Source organism: Bos grunniens, chromosome 5, assembly GCF_055505025.1.
Source record: "Bos grunniens cultivar Pamir isolate PY7600 chromosome 5, Bosgru_T2T1.0, whole genome shotgun sequence".
Taxonomy (NCBI): Eukaryota; Metazoa; Chordata; class Mammalia; order Artiodactyla; family Bovidae; genus Bos; species Bos grunniens.
This window is the reverse complement of record NC_141169.1, coordinates 66066796-66089334: the sequence shown is the minus strand read 5'-3', so window position 1 is coordinate 66089334 and position 22539 is coordinate 66066796. Positions and strand designations below refer to the sequence as shown.

Below are 22539 nucleotides of genomic sequence, written 5' to 3'. Positions count from 1 at the left end.
AGAAAATTATATTGATTTTTCAAATGTTAAACCAGTTTTCCTTCTTGAGATAAAATTTACTTGGTCATAATGTATTAAGCTTTTAATATATTGATGAATTTGATTTGCCAGTATTTTGTAAAGGAATTTTGCAGGTTATGAGGAGTATTGGCATGAAATTTACTTTTCCTTAAATGTTTTCATCAGGGTTTTTGTATTGATTATACTGACTTTGTATGGTTTGGAAAGTGTTTCTTCCTCTATTTTCTGAAAGAGGTATAAGATTGTGTATTTATTTATTAAATGCTTGAAAAAATTCACAATGAGGGCATCTGAGCCTGATACTTATTTTTGTAGAAAAGTTTTAGTTTATTGATACAGCTTCTGTAATAAATATAGTCATTTGGATTTTCTAGTTTTTGTCAGTTTTAGTCAACTGTCTTTTTTAGGACTTAAATTCATTTTATCTAATTTGCCAAGTCATTGGCATAAAGTTGTTTAAAATATCCTCTTGATATCATTTTAATGTTTATAGAATTTATAGTGATGTCCCTTCTAATTGTTCCTAATATTGATATCTTTTCTGTCCTTTTTTACCTTGATGTATCTTGCTAGTCTTTTACTGATGTTTTAAATTTTTTCTAAGAACTAGTTTCTGGCTTTGTTGATTTTATGTATTTGCTTTCTATTTCATTAATTATGTTTACTGTTTCTTCTACTTAACTTTGGGCTTAAATTTTTTAGCTTTTTAAGGTAGAAACTTAGACCACTGATTTTAAATCTTTCTTATTTTCTAAAATAATATTTAAAGCTATAAATTCTATTGTAAGTGTTGCTTCATTTGCATCCCACAGGTTTTGATACCATGTTTTTTTTAATCATTCAGTTCAAGATATTTTCCAATTTCTCTTGTGATTTCTTTTACCCATGGGTTATCTAGAAGTGTGTCACATAATTTTCAAATATTTGGTGATTTTCAAACATACCTTTTTGTTATTGGTTTCTAAATTAATGCTGCTTTGGTCAGAGAACTACTATGATTTTAATTCTTTGAAATGTATTAAGATTTGTCTTACAGCCCAGGATATGGTCTCTGTTCCTGAACATTCCATATATTTTTGTACAGAATGTTCATTGTGTTGGGGACAATGTTCTATAAATGTCAAAATTTCAGCTTGTTAATTTTCCAGGCTCTTGGTTTTGATTGCATTACCATGGGGTCATTTTATGTTCCCTCAGTTCAGTTCAGTCGCTCAGTCATGTCCGACTCTTTGTGACCCCATGAATCGTAGCATGCCAGGCCTCCCTGTCCATCACCAACTCCTGGAGTTCACTCAGACTCACGTCCATCGAGTCAGTGATGCCATCCAGCCATCTCATCCTCTGTCGTCCCCTTCTCCCCCTGCCCCCAATCCCTCCCAGCATCAGAGTCTTTTCCAATGAGTCAACTCTTCGCATGAGGTGGCCAAAGTACTGGAGTTTCAGCTTCAGCATCATTCCCTCCAAAGAAATCTCGGGGCTGATCTCCTTCAGAGTGGACTGGTTGGATCTCCTTGCAGTCCAAGGGACTCTCAAGAGTCTTCTCCAACACCACAGTTCAAAAGCATCAATTCTTCAGCGCTCAGCCTTCTTCACAGTCCAACTCTCACATCCATACATGACCACAGGAAAAACCATAGCCTTGACTAGACAAACCTTTGTTGGCAAAGTAATGTCTCTGCTTTTGAATATGTTATCTAGGTTGGTCATAACTTTCCTTCCAAGGAGTAAGCATCTTTTAATTTCATGGCTGCACTCACCATCTGTAGTGATTTTGGAGCCCCAAAAATAAAGTCTGACACTGTTTCCCCATCTGTTTCCCATGAAGTGATGGGACCGAATGTCATGATCTTCGTTTTCTGAATGTTGAGCTTTAAGCCAACTTTTTCACTCTCCTCTTTCACTTTCATCAAGAGGCTTTTTAGTTCCTCTTCAATGTTCCCTAGTCCTCTGTATTTCTTGTGAAGTATATCTAGAAGCATTCTCAGACTTCAACTTTTTGGAGACTATTTCATAACGCAGTTTTCAACTCTTTTAAGTAAATACCAAAGGACACAGTTGTTGAATTATATTACAAGAATATGTTTAGTTTTGTAGGAAACCACCAAACTGCCTTCTAAAATGGCTCTTGCCATTTTGCATTCTTACCTGCAGTGCATGAAAGACTTATGTTGCTCCATGTCCTTGCCAGCATGAAATGTCAATGTTCCAAATTTTGACTGTCTAACAAGTGTATAGTAGTATCTCGTTGTTTTCATTTGCATTTCCCTGATGACATATGATGTGGAGCATCTTTTCATATGCTTATTTGTCATCTATATATGTTTTGTGAGGTATATGTTAAGGTCTTGGTATGGTTTAGAATCAGTTTTTTTTTTTTTTTTTATTACTGTGAGTTTTAAGCATTTTGTATGCGATTCATGGGGTCACAAAGAGTCGGACATGACTGAGCAACTGATCTGATCTGATCTGATGATATGAAGAACAATCCCTTATCAGATATCTTTTGTAAAATTTTCTTTCAAATCTGTGGGCATAGAGTTGTTATCCTTCCCTTAAAAAATATAATTTGACCCACTGCTTCTTTTTTTAAAAATTGAGTGAATTAATTAATGACACATTAATAGTTGCAGCTTATTACTGCAAAAAGTTGAAATGAAGTCTGAGAATGCTTCTAGATCTAGTTCACAAGAAGTACAGAGAACTGGGGAACATTAAATGACCCATGGTGATGGAATCAGTAATGACAGTTCAGTAGTTGCAGCGTGTGGGCTCTGTAGTTACAGCTCCCGGGCTCTAGAGCACAGGCTCAGTAGCTGTGACACATGGGCTTAGTTGCCCCAAGGCATGTGGGATCTTTCTGGATCAGAGATCAAACCCACGTCTCCTGCATTGGCGGACAGATTCTTATCCACTGAGCCACCAGGGAAATTTTGCCCCTCTACTTCTTAAATAAATGGTAACAAATGATATAAGCTTTTCTCTTTCTTGGGCTTCCCTGGTGGCTCAGAGGTTAAAGCGTCTGCCTCCAATGCGGGAGACCTGGGTTCGATCCCTGGGTTGGGAAGATCCCCTGGAGAAGGAAATGGCAACCCACTCCAGTACTCTTGCCTAGGGAATCCCATGGACGGAGGAGCCTGGTAGGCTGCAGTCCACGGGGTCGCAAAGAGTCGGACATGACTGAGCGACTTCACTTTCACTTTTCTCTTTCTTGGTCCCATTTTAGTAACATGGAGAGCTTGTCTTTCAAGGAGTGGTAGAAAAATGTATTTATTTGAACCATGACAACAAATATCCTATGACCCCATTCAGTCTGGGTAACCACCTCCCAATATCAAGCAGTTTCTCAGCTTAATTATAATATAAATGTTTTTTCATGTATTTGATTTAGCCAATGTTGGATCCTGTATAGTGTCTGAGGGTAGATGCCAGGTCTATTTAACTCATCAAATAAATTTTTGAACTCTATTTGTTTTGCTACATTTTTTGAGATTTGGGCCTAGTTTAGGGTAAGAGGGTATAGAGGTCGGTGCCCAATAAATGATATAGCCTCCTGCTGATGATTTTTTGACAAGTACTGGTATATGTTTCACAGTTATACATGCATTTTCTTTTCTTCTACAGTCACAGGATTTGATCTGTGGGGTGTAGTAGTGGCTACTGGTGTGGTCTGCACATTTTACTGCACTATGGTATGTCAAAAACCTTATTTCTCCTTTTACCCTATACATTGCTTTGCAAAATTAAAAGTTTCAATCAATGCATGCTGCAGTCTGGGTTGTTTATATTTCCTTCCCACAGTAACTTATTTTTTATAAGGAATATTCAGTCCAGGGTAAAATTTGATCCTTTGTAAAACATTGATCATAACTGATATTTTTTCTTCATTTGAACCATGCAGTGGTCCCCAATCTTGTTTCATAATTTGCTCATATTGTCGTCATGTTATTGTAGCTATGCTCACAGTATTCCTTAGCTTAGTAACCTGAGATAATTTCCCATTGCCTTTAGGCAGGAGTGAGAGTAAAAATATGTAAGAACCAGTATGGCATAGGCACTGATATTATCATTGATGCTGATCCTTAGCAGTGGTGCAAGTCTTGTGCAACCTGTGATACTCTAAGTCTTAATACTTTAGTTGCTTGATGATGTAGAAGACAAGGTCTACAAAGAGGGACTCGGTCAGGTTCTGGAGGGGTACACTTGGGCAGTGACTAGTACAGAACAATTTTATTTTTTCAGTAACTGGTATGTCCTTCTTTGTGCTAATCCACTTGCCAGTACAGAAGATGTAGGAAAGGCGGGTTTGATCCCTGGGTTGGGATGATCCGCTGGAGTAGGAAATGGCAACCCACTCCAGTATTCTTGCATGGAAGATCCTATGGACAGGGGAGCCTGGTGGGCTACAGTCCGGGGGATCACAAAGAACTGGATCCCCTCAGAGCACACATGCATGCCTTCTTTGTGCATATTGTTTGACCATCAGTCCTGCCTATAGGATAAAATCTATGATACTGCAATTTGACTCTGAGTTTTATTCCTAACAATATCCCCACACCACTCCACTTTGCTCCAAAATATATATCTGGACACACTAAGCATGCCATGTATTTTGAATTCTAGGAGCCTAGCAGGCTACAGTCCACAGGGTCACAAAGAATCGGACATGACTGAGTGACTAAGCACAGGCTTTTTGCCCATGCTGTTTTCTCTGCTGGGAGGACCTTTCATTTTGGATTCTGTTTATATTTGAAAGTTTGATCTAAGTACTACCTTCCTAACTATCTCCCTTGGGTGCACTTCTTGGCCAAGATTCATGTTTTCCTTATCTTTGACCAGGAGAGTGTATAAGCATGTAAGTGCTTAATAATGTCTGGTAGAAGCATTAATCCTAATGTACTTTTTCCTCAAAGGGTGGTCTTAAAGCAGTCATCTGGACGGATGTTTTTCAAGTTGGAATCATGGTGGCTGGCTTTACATCTGTGATTATAAAGGCTGCATTGATTCAAGGTGGAATCAGCACTATTATAAATGATGCCTCCAATGGAGGAAGATTAAACTTCTGGAAGTAAGTTGCTTTTTTGGTTAAGTATTTACTTCTTGGTTAATAGAACGTTCCTTTTTTTTTTTTTCCTGTAAAAAGTCTCTTGGCTGAAATAATAAATTTATATTAGAAAACAAACTAACCATTAAAGTCATGGTACAAAAATTTGAAGCTGGCACATAAAAGTGTAAGAAGTTTTCACTTTAAGGGTGGAAGCAGTCGGGTGGTACTTAGTTACATGGTGCTAAGGATGGTGCTTCCTCCTGAGAAGGGATTGATAACAAAAGAGTAATTTCTTCCAGAAATTAAAATCTGAGATAGGTTGAAAGGTAGGGGTAGGGAGAGAAGGGAACATATAGTGGAGAGGTAAGGAAAGGAAACCTTTTAAGAGAAAAACACTAAAAGATAGTGATTCCATTTTGACAATTCTTTGTTTCAAGCAGCCTAGAGAATTCCTCTTTTAATATGGCCCTTGTAATAATAGTATATTATTATTATATATGTGTGTATTTTATATGTGAATATTATTTAATGTATATTATGTAATATTAAATATTATTTCTAGAATATTGACTGGAGAAGTTATGGCCAATGCCTCAGGTATCAGCATTAATATGATATAATGTCTTCAACAACTATTCAACTTTCTTAAAGAAGGCTAATGGAGAAACTAGGTATTTCATCACAAATATATCACACAATTTAACAGACTATTTAAAACACTTATCTTTTGGAATGATAGTGTCTTCCTTATACATCATGTTCAATGTGCAGGGGGGCTCATTTTGACATGAACCAGCTAATTTTCTTTTTAAGCAGCTCTGCTATGAGATAAGCAAGCTGAAATCACTGGCAAAAGGAAAGAAAATCACTTTACACTTGGTGGCTCTCTTCTAGTTATCTGAAAGAAAGTGTTAGTGTTTGAGAATAAAGTTAGAAATTGGACAGGGTCAATGTCTTAATTTGCAAGAATGAGTTACAGTGAATCAACTCCAACTGTTCTCAATATTTTTAAAGAAAATGGAGCCTCCAGTTGGCCTAGTTTAGGCTTGATTCCATCCATTAGCTAGGACAGAGTAGAACATTTTGATTGACCATCATTTAGACTATTTAATGGAAAAATGGTTATTTTCCCAAGGCAAACCTAGGTTGCTGTTACTAGAAGTGTTAATTTCTCAGTCATGTCCAACTCCTTGTGACCCCATGGACTGTAGCTTACCAGTCTCCTCTGTCCGTGGGATTCTCCAGGCAAAAATACTGGAGTGGGTAGAAGAGTGGGGAATAGATACCAAGAAGCAGAAACAACCAGTGGCCACTCGGTAGACCTGGATTACTTCCAAATCTCTTCCCAGTCAGCTAGGTTGAGGGGAAAGGGTATGGAGTCAATCAATTTTTCTGCAAAATAACTGTCAGTTTATACAAAGGGTAAACACATTGCTGCATTGAAATAATAACTTATAACCAGTAAGAGATTCCAAAAAGTAAAAGATTAGACATTATTATGACCCTTACAAGGTTTCCAACAATTAAGGAATAATGAAAAACCTTACTGTATATCCCTTGTTATTCAAATATATTTTAAGAATATGATGGTGGACAATAAATCTGCTCTGGGTAGGATAAACGAAGAGAAGGATTTTGTGTTGATATTTTCCATATGGTCTATATTTGGCATATGTATTCTGTATTGCCAAAACCAAAACCACTAAATTGGGTATTTTAAATCTTGTCTTACTTTCTTCCAGTAACTCACAGAACCCTTTAGCTCTTGACGTTTATTAGCTAGTATAGTAGCCACTTTCTTTATGGGAGAAAGGGCCAACACCCTTGAAACTCTTAGCCTTTGATATTAACTATTAGAGAATGGAATAGAGGCTCTCATCTTTCCATTAGAATGCTGAAAACACATAAAATTGTAGCACTTTACCCAAATGATCTCAAATATAAACTTTGAAGTGAAATTGCAGAATTTCAGAAATGGAGAATGTTTCCATTAAAGCTAATTTTGCAGAAAAATTTCAAGCTTATATTGTGTATCAGAGATGAACAGACTCATTCCTTCCAAGATGATACAGTAAGAAGAATTAAAAGATGTATTGAATGTGGAAGTTGATCTTTCTTTGTAATTGTATTTTGTTTCAGTGCCGTAGTGTGACTTTCAACTATGAGTATGTAGATGGTGCACACAACATTTTAAGAACATGGTTATAATGACATGGTAGTTTTAAACATGAAAACCTTTAAACTGCATTAATTGAATTCTTCAGCTTGAATATAAAGTAGAACTGGGACTATAAATGTTCCGGGAGAGGAAATATACACATGAAATGTGTCGATATTATGTTTATTTCAGTACCATATCTGTTGCTCCAGTGTACCTAGGAATTGCTTGCCCTCTCTTTCTTCAGCTTCATGCTCTTCTTTGATTACAGCGTGGCAGACTTGTTTAAATAATTTCCTGTGGCCATGAGAGAACAGTTTCTATAAATGTTCACAACAATTGAAACATTCATTTTGGCCCCAGTCCTATCCAGAATTTCCAAATCTCTGAAAGTATCGATTTTTTTATTTCACTGAACTTAAGTTAGAAATATTTCTGCCTTTTATATTACTTAATCAATCTGTACATATTTGTGTGTGTATATATATATATTTGTTTATATTTATGTAAGTATACATTGCTTGCTTCCAAAACACTCTAGAAAGATTTCTGTAATAGTTTACTGAGAGTTCAAATTTGTTTTCTGTTTGTTTTCATTTAGCTTTAATCCTAACCCTTTGCAAAGACACACATTCTGGACGATTATTATAGGAGGAACCTTCACGTGGACCAGCATCTATGGTGTGAACCAATCCCAAGTGCAGAGATATATTTCCTGTAAAAGCAGGTTCCAGGCAAAATTGTAAGCCAAACTATGGTATATGAATCGTGAATAACTGTCAATTGTCTTTATGGATGCTCAGAAGTCAAGCTTTGCTGGAGTTTGTCTTTTGTATCATGAAATTCTAACAGATAAATGATATACTTACAAAAGGATCACATAGAACAAAGTGGTACTGTATGTTTTTTTTTTTTTTTAACTGTATGTTTTGAATCAGATATTTTAAAGTATTTATATCAAGTACCCCTGTTTCTTTTGTCTGCATTCTGATGAATGAGGATAAGAGGCTTGTGCAAGCTTCCTGATGGAGGGACTGGCTGTGGGGAAAACTGGGTCTTGCTCTTGTGGGAAGGGCCACACTCAGCAAATCTTTAATTCAGTTTTCTCCTGATGGGTGGTGCTGTGCTCCTGGTGGTCCAATGGTTAAGACTCTGTGTTTCCACAGCAAGGGGTGAGGGTTTGATCCCTGGTTGGGGAAATAAGATCCCACATGCCACATGATGTGGCCAAAGGAAAATTTATATCAATTATTAAGTAAAACAAACCTTATCAAATAAATAGGCATTTATTTTGTATCTGTTTTTATAAGGAAATATAAGGAATAAAAATTATAAACATGTGGCTCTTATCATAAAGGACAGAGGATAAGATGGTTGGATGACATCATCGACACAATGGACCTGAGTTTGAGCAAACTCTGGAAGATAGCGAAGGACAGGGAGGCCTGGTGTGCTGCAGTCTGTGGGCTTGCAAAGAGTCGGACATGATTTAGCAACTGAACAACAATCATGAAGGAACATAGCATCAAATTAGGAAAATATATGCAACTATGTGAAAAATGGAATAACACTAGAGGTATAACAGTTCCCTGAAACAATGTAACAGTAGAGGAAATGTTCTAGGGCATTGTACTGCCAGATGTGTTGTTTCATTTTATATTCAGACACAGTTATGGATTTATAACCTGGTTCTAACACTTGCTACTTGAGTAATGGGGTGAGTTTCTTAGACTCTCTGAACTTCAGTTTCTAAACTTATACAATGAGCATATCACACATCTTGTGGAGGAATTATAAAATACGGTGTTTGTCATGCATGTGGTAGGGATCCAGTAAATGTGAATTCCCTTTTCCACCTCAAATCCTGGGATGTGAAGGCAGGGATGAATGAGAGATTCCTGCTGAGCAGGCAGGTCCTGAAGGAAGACCATGTGTGGGCCGGTGGAGAAGAATGGGAGAGCATTCCAGGTAGGAAGAGTGATTTGCCCAAAGCACAGAGGTTGGCTTCCGACCTCTTATCATGAGCCCTCTGGAGGGCTTCCCAGGTGGCACTAGTGGTAAAGAACCTGCCTGCCAAAGCAGGAGACATAAAAGATGCGGGTTCAATCCCTGGGTCGGGGAGTTCCCCTGGAGTAGGAGATGGCAACCCACTCCAGTATGCTGGCCTGGGAAATCTTGTACACAGAGGAGCCTGAGAGGCTACGGTCCATGGGGTGGCAAAGAGTCAGACACTACTGAAGTGACTTAGCACATGCATGTACAGAGGTCGGAAGGAGAGCATGGTCAGGGGAGTCTCCAGCCCATCTTGGCTTATGCAGAGTGTGAGCAGTGGCTGGTTTTTTCTCAGGAGGCCTCAGATAAACCTGGTGACCAGCATTCTTAATACTGATAAATAAGGCTGAGTTGGCTTTCAGGCATTTTGAAGCTTTAAAACTATAAGAGTAACAAGGTGATTGAAGTAGGAGGAGTAGTAATTCTTTTTGTATTAAGGGAGGATATTAAAAATACGTGATGGGAGGAGGAGGTGGAGGAAGCAGCGGCGCTCCCGTCCGGCAGTAGAGCGGCGCTGGGACCCACGCGGCCGTGACCCTGCGGCTCGCCGAAGGCCGAGCGCGGTAGCTGCGGACAAATGAGCGTGTCGGCGCCGAGGAGGGCGCGTCCTCCGGCCACCACGAGACTCCCGGCGCCGCGGGGCCCGCGCTGCGCTCCAGTCTGCCGGGGCACCGGGGTGGCCCGCTAGGCCAGCGCTGCGTCGCTTGGCCCGCAGGCCCCGGCCGGCTGCCCGGCCCCCTGCGGGGCCGCCCGCCGCCGCCCCTTCTGCTGCTGCCGCCCCTTCTGCTGCTGCCGCTGGCGCTGCTCGCACTGCTGGGCGACGGGGCAGTGGCGCTGCCCCCGGGCTGCAAGCACGACGGGCGGCCCCGAGGGGCCGGGAGGGCGGCGGGAGCCGCCGAGGGCAAGGTGGTGTGCAGCAGCCTGGAGCTCTCACAGGTCCTCCCCCCGGACAGGCTGCCGAACCGCACGGTCACCCTATGGTGTGAACATTGATACCCACCACATCCCCGTTAATGTGACAATGCGTCGAATTGCACTTGGAGCAGATGCTGTGGCTGCCCAGTGGAATTTCGATTTGCTGAATGGACAAGGAGGCTGGAAGTCAGATGGGTGCCATATACTCTATTCGGTTGAAAATATCACTACCATTCAGTGCTACTCCCTTAGTAACTATGCAGTTTTAATGGATCTGACGGGATCCGAATTCTATACCCAGGCAGCCCATCTCCTGCACCCTGTGGTCTACACTACTGCTGCTATTCTTCTCTTGTGCCTCTTAGCGGTCATCGTCAGTTACATATACCAGCACAGTTTGATTAGAATCAGTCTCAAAGGCTGGCACATGCTTGTGAATTTGTGCTTTCATATTTTTCTGACCTGTGTGGTCTTTGTGGGGGGAATAAGTCAAACTAGAAATGCCAGCGTCTTTCAAGCAGTTGGAATAATTCTTCATTATTCCACTCTTGCTACAGTACTATGGGTGGGAGTGACAGCTCGGAACATCTACAAACAAGTCACTAAAAAAGCTAAAAGATGCCAGGACCCTGATGAGCTGCCACCTCCACCAAGACCAATGCTCAGGTTCTACCTGATAGGTGGTGGTATACCCATAATAGTTTGTGGCATCACTGCAGCAGCAAACATCAAGAATTACCGCAGTCGGCCAAATGCACCCTATTGCTGGATGGCGTGGGAACCCTTCTTGGGAGCCTTCTACGGGCCCGCCAGCTTCATCACTTTTGTAAACTGTATGTACTTTCTCAGCATATTTATTCAGTTGAAAAGACACCCTGAGCGCAAATATGAGCTGAAGGAGCCCACCGAGGAGCAGCAATGACTGGCAGCCAATGAAAATGGAGAAGTCAGTTATCAGGACTCCATGTCTCTGTCCCTGATTTCCACATCAGCTCTGGAAAACGAACACACCTTCCATGCTCAGCTTCTGGGGGCCAACCTTACCTTGCTCTTGTATGTCGCCCTGTGGATGTTTGGGGCCTTGGCTGTTTCTTTGTATTACCCTTTGGACTTGGTTTTTAGCTTCTTATTTGGAGCCACGTGTTTGAGCCTCAGTGCGTTCATCGTGCTTGATTCACCATTGTGTCAACAGGGTGGATGTCTAGCTCGCATGGATCATGACTTGCTGCCCAGGATGGAGCGCCTATTCAGTCCAGGTCAACATGCAGCCCCCCAGCTCCAGCGGGCTGAGTGGGGAAGCTCCCAAGTACACCAACAGCAGCGCAGAATCTTCATGCACAAACAAGAGTGCTTCGAGCTTCAAAAACTCCACCCAGGGCTGCAAATTAACCACCTTGCAGGCTGCTGCGGCCCAGTGCCACACCAGTTCCCTACCTTTGAATGCCATGCCTCAGCTCGATAATAGTCTGAAGAACATTCAATGGACAACGATATTAAAATGCATGTGGTGCCTTTAGAAGTTCCATTTCGAACAAATGTGCACCCAAGCTGCCATCATAAAAACAGAAGTAAAGGGCACTGGGCCAGTAGACTCACGGTCCTCAGAGAATACGCCTATGGAAGGCAGTGTGCAGAATGGCCTGCCGAAAAGTCCGCTGGGCAGTAATGAAGTACACTCTTGGAGTCGGAGAGTGTACTTAGCCTACAGAGAGAGACAGTACAACTCTCCCCACCCCCCCAACACACACACAGCAAGATAGCAGTGATGCCTGTAGCACGCTTCCCAAAAGCAGCAGGAATTTTGAAAAGCCTGTTTCAACTAGTAGTAAAAAAAGATGCAGTAAGGAAGCCAACTGTAGTTGAACTTGAAAGTCAGCAGAAGTTTTATGGCCTGAACTTGGCCATTCATAATGGACCAGTCAAAAGCAGTGGGCAGGAGGGACCCTTGCTGGGTACAGATAGCACTGGCAATGTGAGGACTGGGTTATGGAAACACGAAACTACTGTGTAGAGTTGGTGGGCTTCCTGGGCAAGAAATCCATATTAACTGTGATAGTCACATTCCTTTAAGCTATGAACATGTAAAAGCAGACTGTTTACAGCCACCATAGGGATTCAAAAGAATTTTGAATAAACTTTTAAGTTTTGGATTTTGGGTATTTTGTATCCCCCAAGTGTTGCTTTTTTATGAATTTTAGAAAAAGCCTCTAAAACAATGTTTCAGTTGTCAAAGCACCAGCAAGACATTTTGGGAATCTGAAATGTAATTTTCTTGAAATCTGTAATATCTATTTAACATTTCAGGCTTGTATTTAATACAGTAAATAGGTGTTTGCCATTGTGTCAAAAAAAAATATGTGATGTCAGATATAAACATTTGAGAGTAAGTTGGTTTAGACATTATCTATGTTTGGTAAATTTCACAATGAAAGATCTATATCAATATGAGTATAGTAACTGGATATGGAATCCCCCAAAAGTGAGCATAGGAATGCTGATATTTTAAGACACTTTAAAGAAATATAATTTATATATCCAGTAATCCATCCACATTAGAGCTGATGCCCCTCCCAAAGTAATTGTGCACAGGCTCTTCTTTGGGAACATGTTTCTTTGAGAATATGGAGCTCAAAAAGCCCAATTTTATAACTAAAAGAATAGCATCAGAGCTTTCTTAGTAGAAAACAATTTCCTTCCAAATAGTCCAATGGTCTCTTTAATAAGAACTCAGGGGAACCATTTTCTCCCTGAGTTTCTAATATTGGCTCCATGGAAAGAATGAACCCCAGCCAAAGAGTCAAGACCTACTGACACTGATTGACTGGATATAGTATCAGATGTTGATAAGTGGTCTATCTGACTGGCATTAAAGTAACATAAAACAATAAAATAAGATATTAACTCATATATAAATGAGGTATGGTGACTAGTAGGAAAGTGTCTGGGTATATTTCTGGTGATTTGGAGATGACATATAGTTATACTACTTTTAATTTTTTAAAACATTTTTATGTTGGAGTATATTAACAATGTTGTTTTAGTTTCAGGTATATAGTGTTGGGGTCCTTTAATGGACTGGGACCTGGTGGTCTGGAGGCGACAATAAGAAAGTGAAAGAGAGAGAGAGGCTGATACTCCCTGGTTTATGCAGAAAACCAATAAAGCCCTTGACACAGGACTTGCATCTCTCATGAAGGCACCGGGCTCCCTCTCTAGGGGGCTTATACCACAGGGTGCCTTCTCGAGAGAGTCTTAGAAGCCCGGGCAGGAGAGTGAGCAAGACGGGTCTCTGCGCTCCAAAAAATCAGCCGAGGAGAGAGAGAGAGAGAGAAAGACAGACACAGGGTCCCAAGCTCCGATGGAGCAAAGATGCTTTAATGATTTCTCTGTGAGTATATATATAAAGGCTGTGGTACAAGAAGTTTCTTTCGACAATGCTAAAGATCAGAAAACCAAATGTACAGCAACTGTCACCACGGGAACAAGGGATTAATAATGGTCACAAGGTCGGGACCATTAATAATGGTCACGTCTCAAGAAAGGGGATCAAGACTAAGTAGTTTTGCCATAAAGAGGAGATTCAAGCCTGTCTCACACAATGACCTCAGTTCCTGGGAGCAGCGTGCTGTTCCACTTAAAAAGAAACAAAGGACTTGTGAGAAACAGCACGTAGGAATCCTCCTGTTAAACATTCCCTGACAATTCCCCCTTATTTATTTATAATATTTGTAAAAAGAGTTCTGACCATTAGAGTTTGTTTAGTTTTAACAATCTTAGCATGAATCTTGGCAACGGTAGATGACAAATATAATTGTTAAGACAATCACCAAAATTACAGTTTTAGACCCGATGCTGTGAGTAATGCTTTGAAACCATCTGTGTGGGTCTAGCCCAGATAATTGATCAGCTAGTTGTTCAGCTAAAGTTTTCAAATTAGTGGAAGAGGGCAGATTATTAGAAAAGGTTTCAAATATGTCTTTTTGTAATATTTGTACATTCAGAGAGACATTTTCATGTATGTTTTGTAAATGAAATTTGATTTGTTCCTAGTTGTAGGCATTATTATTGAAATGAACAGGAGTAACACAAAATTGAGTAGAATTCCAATCATATTTTAGCATCACCTGTTTTTGTACATCTATTAATTGATCTCCAACCCATCTGATAGCTGTTTTTAGTTCCTGTATTTCATCTTGCATATCCTCATCTATCTGAGCCTAAGTGGCCTGCATAGTATGGGCATCTTTAGTCCAATTTTGAATAAAATTATGTGTTTGAATTGAGGTTTGTAAAACAACACCAGTGATAGCAGCAGTGGTGCGAATAGATGTTAATCCCCAAATGCCAAAAATCAGCCATCCAATGAATCATTTAGATCGTTGGAGCAATTTAGTAAGTAACTGGGAAGCAAGTCCAGCCATGGGACCTTCTTCTCAGGGCCGCTGGAGATTTATTGGTAACCACGGATTATGTCGAGATCGAAGAATCAAAAGGGAGTCATTTCTCAAGGAAATAGAGAAGTTAAGACAAGTATATAATTTACAATTTATGCAAGTTACAGAACGTAAAGTCTTATTGAATTGTAAATTTCCTATAGCTACAACAAAAGGAAGTGGAACATAGGCTTGTATAAAATATGATTGATTATAATGAAAGAAATAGTTTCTATGACTATGATTGCTCCCTGTGAAATGTCCAGTCCAAGTCCTAAGATCCTCGGTGCTTGCAGCAAGTTTCCAGGTGTCTCATTGTTTAGGCCCAATCTGTTTATCAAGGACAATTCGAGGACGAGCGGGGAGGCCATTCCACCATCAAGTCACCCAAGAAGTCCTCTGTCATGGTAATGTTCCATTGTAGTATTAGTAACCTTCTATGTTATTTGAGTAACATAATCATACAGAATGTTGTTAATATCATTTGAGCAGTTAGATAACCATATACTTTGGGGTCCCCAATCAACAATTGTATGATTAACCATAAACATTAATTTTCCTGATTTGGCCTGACATTTGTCCCAGTGAACAGGAATATATTTAAAGTTCTTGTTAGTAAACCCTTTACATAGTGTTCTTTGTTCTTTCCTTAACTCTTTCCCTAAAGTTTCAGTAGTATACACATGGTTCACGGACAAAGAAAGGGTAGTAAGTAATCCAAGCAGTATCCGAAAGTCCTCTTTTAGAGGCAGGGTGAAAGCCCAAGTTTGTCGGCTAACATTTATGCATAATTCTGTTGGGCCCATATACAAAGGAAGGACTTCATAACCCAGAGAGATATTAATTAGTTTTTCTTCTTTTTCAGGATGAGAGGGCCCCTCCAAGTTCCAAGGAGGGGCATATGTGTTGAGTCATTGGGGGCTAGGTACATAAGTCCATTAAGTGTAATCAATCAAGTCAGCCTGAGTAGGGGAAGCAAAAGCAAGCAAAGCAAGCATAGTGAAAAAAAATATTTTCAGGATTCCGAGGCATTCCTTGTTGAGAAATCAGATTTTCCGTTTGATTAGTAAGGGTTTTTATCTGTCCCCAAGTACGGAGAAGCTAATGGCATCCCACTCCAGTACTGTTGCCTGGAAAATCCCATGGTCGGAGGAGCCTGGTAGGCTGCAGTCCATGGGTCGCGAAGAGTCAGGCACGACTGAGCGACTTCACTTTCACTTTTCACTTTCATGCATTGGAGAAGGAAATGGCAACCCACTCCAGTGTTCTTGCCTGGACAATCCCAGGGACGGGGGAGCCTGGTGGGCTGCCGTCTATGGGGTCGCACAGAGTCGGACACGACTGAAGCGACCTAGCAGCAGCAGCAGCAGCAGAGAGATCATAAGGTAGATGACGTTGAGTGTGGTGTTTTTTGGAAATTTTTAAAGTCGCCATGGCTTGTATTGGAATTCCTTCCTCCTGAGGTTTTTGTTGTATCATTTCTAGTCTGGATGTTGGGGGCCGCCTTAAGTTGAATCTTCTGAAGAGGAAGTTATATGAGTTCGTTGGATCCATCTGGAGAAATAGAAGCATATCCCTTTCCCTGTAAGATTAGTTTCTTAGATTTCCATAGATTAGTTAACCTGTCTTGATATCAAATGGGCAAAGGAAAGGAGGTGTCCTTTAATGTTTCAAAATATTTTTCTGCTTTTGTCAAAATATCTCCTTGCGGTAAGTTTTAAAAATTTAAAATAAATAAAGCTATATTAAAAATAGTTATAGAAAGAAAGGAAAGCAATAATGATGAAAACATTCTTAGGAAATATTTCAGTCCAAAAGAAAAAAAAATCATCTAGAAATCTGTTTGGGACTGGTATTTGGCTGTGGTTTTGAATTAATGGGTTGATTTTCTCTTCATTCAGTATATACGTTTTTCCTGATATTAAAAAAAAAAGGGATCTGACTGTTTGAAGTGGTTTCTGTTATTTGGGGCAAAGGATTAGGAGCAAACATTCAAATATTTTTTCCTAAGTGAAATTATTGAAAGTTGTTGCAGAACAACTTGATAAATGAAATGCTGTTCATATCCAAATATATTTGACCTTGTCCTTGGAAAAGAAATGCAGCGTGGCAGCTGTTAAATCTCTCTGTTCAGTGTGTCAAGGAAGATGATTATACTTTCAAGACAGACCTGAAAAGAAGGTGAATATTTTGCACTTTTGATATTCTTAGGAACAAATAACTAATTTGGCAAATGGTATCCTTTTTATGTTGTTTTTGTTTTGTATTGTGAAACAGGCATTGAAGTTGATGTTATTTTATTTTAAGAATCTTACAGACTGGAAATAGAAATAAAGCTATATTAACAGTAGTTATAGGCTTAAAAAATATATTGCGTCAGAATCTAGTAAAAAGTCAGCTCTGGATAAGGAAGATAAAAGTGTTCCTGTGTATTTTTCTTTATTTAATTTTCTATTTGTAGTTACAGTGTGTAATGTGTTTGTTTAATTATGTCTTGTGTTTGTGGATTATAAGGAATGTTTGTAATCTGTTTAATACAGAATGAATGTAAAAATTGTTTGAATTGTTTAGAAATATAGGTAGGGCCATTGTCTGTTTTTATAGCATTAGGCAATTCTCATTATTGCAAAGTAAGGTAATAAGTGGGTTATAACGTTCTGTAGTTTCACCTTGGAGAGGTGTGGCCCCTATAAAAGAAGAATTTGTATTGATTGAGACATGTAAGAAGGAAGAGGAAGAAAGTTCAGGGTAATGAGTTAAATCCATTTGTCATAAAATTTTCTTTCATTTGTCATAAACTCTGTTTATATTTTTGTATTCATCATCTTATTTGCCATTTCTTATATCTTTTTATTAAAAGCGTATATCTTATTTTTCTTTAGCAACTATGAAGTGTCTTGTATGTTAGTATTTTTATAGATGGGTGAATATATTTATTATATTATATATTATATTTATTTATTTTATATAATATATATATTTATTAATAGTTTAAAATCTCTTTAGTTTTTCTGTAAGAAAAAGTTTTTGTAAGAGGAAGTTAGTGTTCAGTAATTAATGTTTTAAAATCTTATTTCATTTGGAAATGACCTAGTTATTTAATAAACTTTTATTAAATAGTTTAGTACAACTCTAGAATTTAAATTACCCCAATCTTAAGAGATTATTTTAGATTATAATAACAGATTAAAATAATAGATTATTTTATTTAAAATATAATTATTTTAATAGAGTTTATCTAAAAGTTTTTATTTCATTTATATATTTATATATATATATAAAGAGGTACCTTTTTGTTGGCAAATTTAGTTTACCTTAAACCTAAGCATAATAAAAGTATTACATAATGTTGATGATTTAAGACATGTCTTAATTAGATTAGCAATTATATTTAAATTATATATTTATATTTAAATAAACGTTATATTTAATATTGAATATTTTTCAGTTCATGTTAACTTGAATTTAAATACAGCTTATTAACTCCATATTATCCAAAAACAAAGACATATAATGAGACATAGATAATTTTAGATAGATAGGCATAGTTTTCCACTTGAAATTTAAAATATCTTTTTGTTTTATTTTTAATTTTTTTAATTTAATTTAATTTTTTTTTTTAATTCCACCAATTCATTTTTGGCTGGAGTCCTAGATCGAGTGGGCTGTGAATCCCAAGGACATGATAAGAGTTAATTTTTGGTTTTTTCTTAGGCTTGTTTTTGTTTCCCAGGCAGAATTGGAGCTCCAAAAAAGTATTTTAACAAGTTAACCTTTTCCTAACTGCATGTGTAAGAAGAATCGGTTTTGCAATTTCAAAAAAGATTTTACTTTAATCAGTTTTCTCTGGAGTCTAAAGAATATCATGGCCATTCAGTGTCAAAAATATCATTTCTCCCTTTTGTAGTTACAGTATATTATTAATGATATATGCATGAGGGAATAGCTGTCATATAGGAAGTAAAGCCTTGGATGTAAAATTTTGACAAATATTAGGATTGTTAAGCATACCTTGAGGTAACATAGTCTGTTGAAATCTTTTATGAGGCCCGGTGTGATTAGGATAAGGAAGAAAGTGAATTTCTCCCGGTCTAAAGAGTGTAAAGGTATATTAAAAAAGCAATCTTATAAATCAGTAATAATAATGTGCCAGTTTTGAGGAATAGTAGTAGGTAATAGGATCCCTGGTTATAATGCATCTATAGGTTTCATAGATGCAATAACTTTTCTAAGGTCTGTTAAGAGATACCATTTGTTAGATTTCTTCTTTATAATAAAAATAGGAGAGTTCTAAAGAGAGTAAGATTCCTTGATATGTTTCAATTCTAATTGTGTGTCTGTAAGTCCTTTAGTAGCCTGTAATTTATCTTTCGTAAGGGGCCATTGCTCTGTCCAAATAGGCTCGTTGTTCTTCCAAGTTATTTTAATAATTGCTTTGTTTGTTAAATGAGCAGTGGCCCCTAGGAAAAATGTGGAATGTATATCTGTGTTTGCCATTGCATAAGTAAGTCTCTTTCTCTTAGATTAAGGGTGCATTTATCACATAAGGTCTTAATGTTGTAGGTTGGCCTTTTGGCCCTTCATATGGGTAGATCTAAACGTTTTGATAAATTTCTTGTATTTTGGTTTGAGAAATTCCTGCAATTTGGCAAGAGACCTTTTGTATAGGCCAAGATTTGGGCCATAAGTGTTTGGAAATAATAGTAATACTAGATCCAGTGTCGAGGAGACCAGAAAATCTTTTATTATTAATTTTGATATTTATATTTGGTTGGGCATATTCAGATACCAATGATGTCCATAAGAATTGTTTTTGATCTGTATTGCTGAATCTGCCTGTCTGTACATTATTAGAAGAGTTAATAGAAATGTAAGGCAAAAGAAGTAATTGAGCAATTTTGTCCCCCTTTTTGAATTGCCATAGAATCTGAGATTATATCATAATTTGAATCTCTCCTTTATAATTCGAATCAATTATTCCAGGGTGAACAGTAATTCCTTTAGAAGCCAAACTAGATCGGCCAAATAAAAGATTGAAGGTTTGTGGGGGCAGGGGTCCAAGAAGTCCGGTAGGCACTCTAGAAGGGACTGCTTAAGGGTAAAGGAAAAAATCATCTAGGGCCAGTATATTAACAGTAGCATTGCCAGATGTTGAGGGTTTGAGGGAAAAGATAGAATTTGCCCCTGGTTTTTGTTGTAGGGGACCTGGGGGGGTCCCCTGTTTGGAGTTCCCTGGAATAGGTTTTCCATCAATATCAAATTTAAATTTACAATCTTTGGCCGAATGCATTCCTCTATCGCAGTGAGGGCGAATTCTTGGAGGTTTTTTATTAGCCTTCTTAGGGCAGTACCCTTTTAAATGGTTTTTATCTTCATATGTAAAGCATCCTTCATTTCCCTTTTTAAAGGCAGTAGCCATTGTTTTAGCTATCTTTGCATCTTTTGAGTTTCTGATCCTAGATTGTGACAAGCCTTCAAATAATCAATAATAGCCTCAGTCTCATGAAGTGCAGCGATAGCTCTTTGATATTCCTGATTTGCATTCTCATAAGCAAGTAATTTCTCTAGCTGTTTCTTGGTTTCTTCTCTGATTACAGTATGGGAAATAGCAGTTTCTAATCTAGCAAAAAAAAATTAGCATAACTTTCACTAGGTTCCAACAAAGGAGAGACTTTTGGAGTTGCACCTGTTGGCAGAGGAGGAGCAAATGGAACAGCCGGGGCAGGGCTAGTAAGAAAATTTTGAAATATTTTATGTTGTTCTAATTGGGCCTTTTGTAAAGTTTCATCATCTAATTCATATACGTGCAATAAGTGTTCTGTCTGAGCTTTAAACAAACGGTGAAGTAAAGTAGAGAAATGATTGTGCTTTCCAGCCGTTTGACCCATATCTTAGTACTTACCGACCTCAATAGGTCCTGACCTCAATAGGTCCTGAGTCCCTCCGACCGAAATGCCACGTATACCAGAGTCCCTGTTCTGGGGCGCCACTTGTTGGGGTCCTTTAATGGACCAGGACCTGGCGGTCTGGAGGAGGCGATGATAAGAAAGTGAAAGAGAGAGAGGCTGATACTCTCTGGTTTACGCAGAAAACCAATAAAGCCCTTGACACAGGACTTGCATCTCTCACGAAGGCACCAGGCTCTGTCTTGAGGAGGGTGAAGGCACAGGGCGCCTTCTTAGAAGCCTGGGCAGGAGAGTGAGCAAGACGGGTCTCTGCGCTCCAAAGAATCAGCCGAGGAGAGAGAGAGAGAAAGACAGACACGGGGTCGCAAGCTCTGATGGAGCAAAGGTGCTTTAATGATTTCTCTGTGAGTATATAAAGGCTGTGGTACAAGAAGTTTCTTTCGACAATGATAAAGATCAGAAAACCAAATGTACAGCAACTGTCACCACGGGAACAAGGGATTAGTAATGGTCACAAGGTCGGGACCATTAATAATGGTCACGTCTCAAGAAAGGGGATCAAGACTAAGTAGTTTTGCCATAAAGAGGAGATTCAAGCCTGTCTCACACAATGACCTCAGTTCCTGGGAGCAGCGTGCTGTTCCACTTAAAAAGAAACAAAGGACTTGTGAGAAACAGCACGTAGGAATCCTCCTGTTAAACATTCCCTGATGATATAGCAAAATGACTCAATTATACATGTATCTATTATTTTTCAAATTCTTTTACCGTTTAGCTTGTTGCAAAGTATTGAGCAGAGTTCCCTGTGCTATACAGTAGATTCTTGTTGGTTATCCATAACTCATTAGGCAGTAACAAAACACACAGTGAATGTAGTCAATCAAGGGAAAAGACTAGCAATCTGTTGTTTGGGACTTCTTGCAGGTTAGGTTCTCCTGGAAGCAGACTTTGAGATGGAGGTTAGCATGCCAGAGTCTCCTAGGGAATTACCACTGTAGAAGTGAAGGAAGGGGAGATTGGCCAGAGGGAGAAGGTAGACTGAAATGCAGCCTCAACAGAGGCCTCAACAGGAGCTTTAGAGCTGAGAGGACCCTTCAGGCTGTTCCAGGTTGGCTTGAGGGAACTCAGCCTTTAAACCTCTGAATCTAGTCATCATTTTGTGCAGGCTGCCCTGGGGAAGGAGATAAGAGTTGGTGGTGGTGTGGGCACCTCTCTTCAGTCCAGGTGTCCACTATAGTACCCTTGGGGGGAAAAAAACGTAGCTACCTTAGTGGGAGAAATATTTGTTATCAACTGCTTATTAAAATAGGGCTTCCCTGATAAGACATAGCATTCAGTGATACTAACACTAGTAATATCACTAAATTCCATTTAACAAGTGGTTATTACATGCTATTGTGTTACATGATAGACACTATTTTATTTAGTCTTACATATAACTCAGTGAGGTATGCATTGTTATTTCTAGCTGTCAATGAAGAAACTGAGGATCAGAGAGGTTAATTTACTTGCCCAATGTCACATATGGTAGAGCTAAGATTTATGCTCAGGACTGACTCCAGTGCTATTATAGAAATCTTTACATTCTACTGGAGCACATACCATGTATTGAAATGCTGAACATTATTTTGGAAGATACCTGTCTAGGAATGCAGGTTTGCCTTTCCTATTTAATGGATGGCATCACAAACCACATTTAACAACTATGGTGAGTTGCTGTGTAGATGCTAACAATGTCAAGCAAAGGGAAAATGAATAAGTCACTGCTCTGTTGACTATTAAAGTCTCTATTTCGTGACAAAAGGTCCTGAAGTAGTGTAATTTTGTTACAGTTGTTCTTCAGTCACTAAGTCATATCTGACTTGTTTGCAACCCTATGGACTGTAGCCCACCAGGCTCCTCTGTCTGTGGTATTTCCCAGGCAAGAATACTGGAGTGGGTTGCCATTTCCTTCTCCAGGGATCTTCCATCTTCAAGGATGGAACCTACATCTTCTGCATTGATAGTTGG

General features: G+C 38.9%; 1 protein-coding gene and 1 pseudogene across 4 annotated transcripts in view; both read left to right on the top strand.

Moving 5' to 3' along the window:
• The window catches only part of SLC5A8 (solute carrier family 5 member 8), a 70621-nt gene that overhangs the window by 18261 nt on the left and 29821 nt on the right, over positions 1-22539 (top strand). For 2 of the 4 annotated variants that reach the window (XR_015163983.1, XM_086400959.1), the window contains exons 4-6: positions 3643-3710; positions 4932-5086; positions 7825-7965. Coding sequence is in view for 3 of the 4 variants with exons in the window: in XM_086400959.1 (XP_086257085.1) it covers positions 3643-3710; positions 4932-5086; positions 7825-7965 (364 nt within the window). In the remaining variant the exon portion in view is untranslated. Of the gene's footprint in view, positions 1-3642; positions 3711-4931; positions 5087-7824; positions 7966-15495; positions 16009-20601; positions 20934-22539 lie in introns of those variants that run through there. The other 2 variants (XM_086400960.1, XM_086400961.1) reach the window with 2 other exon arrangements.
• LOC147372298 (adhesion G protein-coupled receptor A3 pseudogene) lies at positions 10112-12340 on the top strand (annotated as a pseudogene).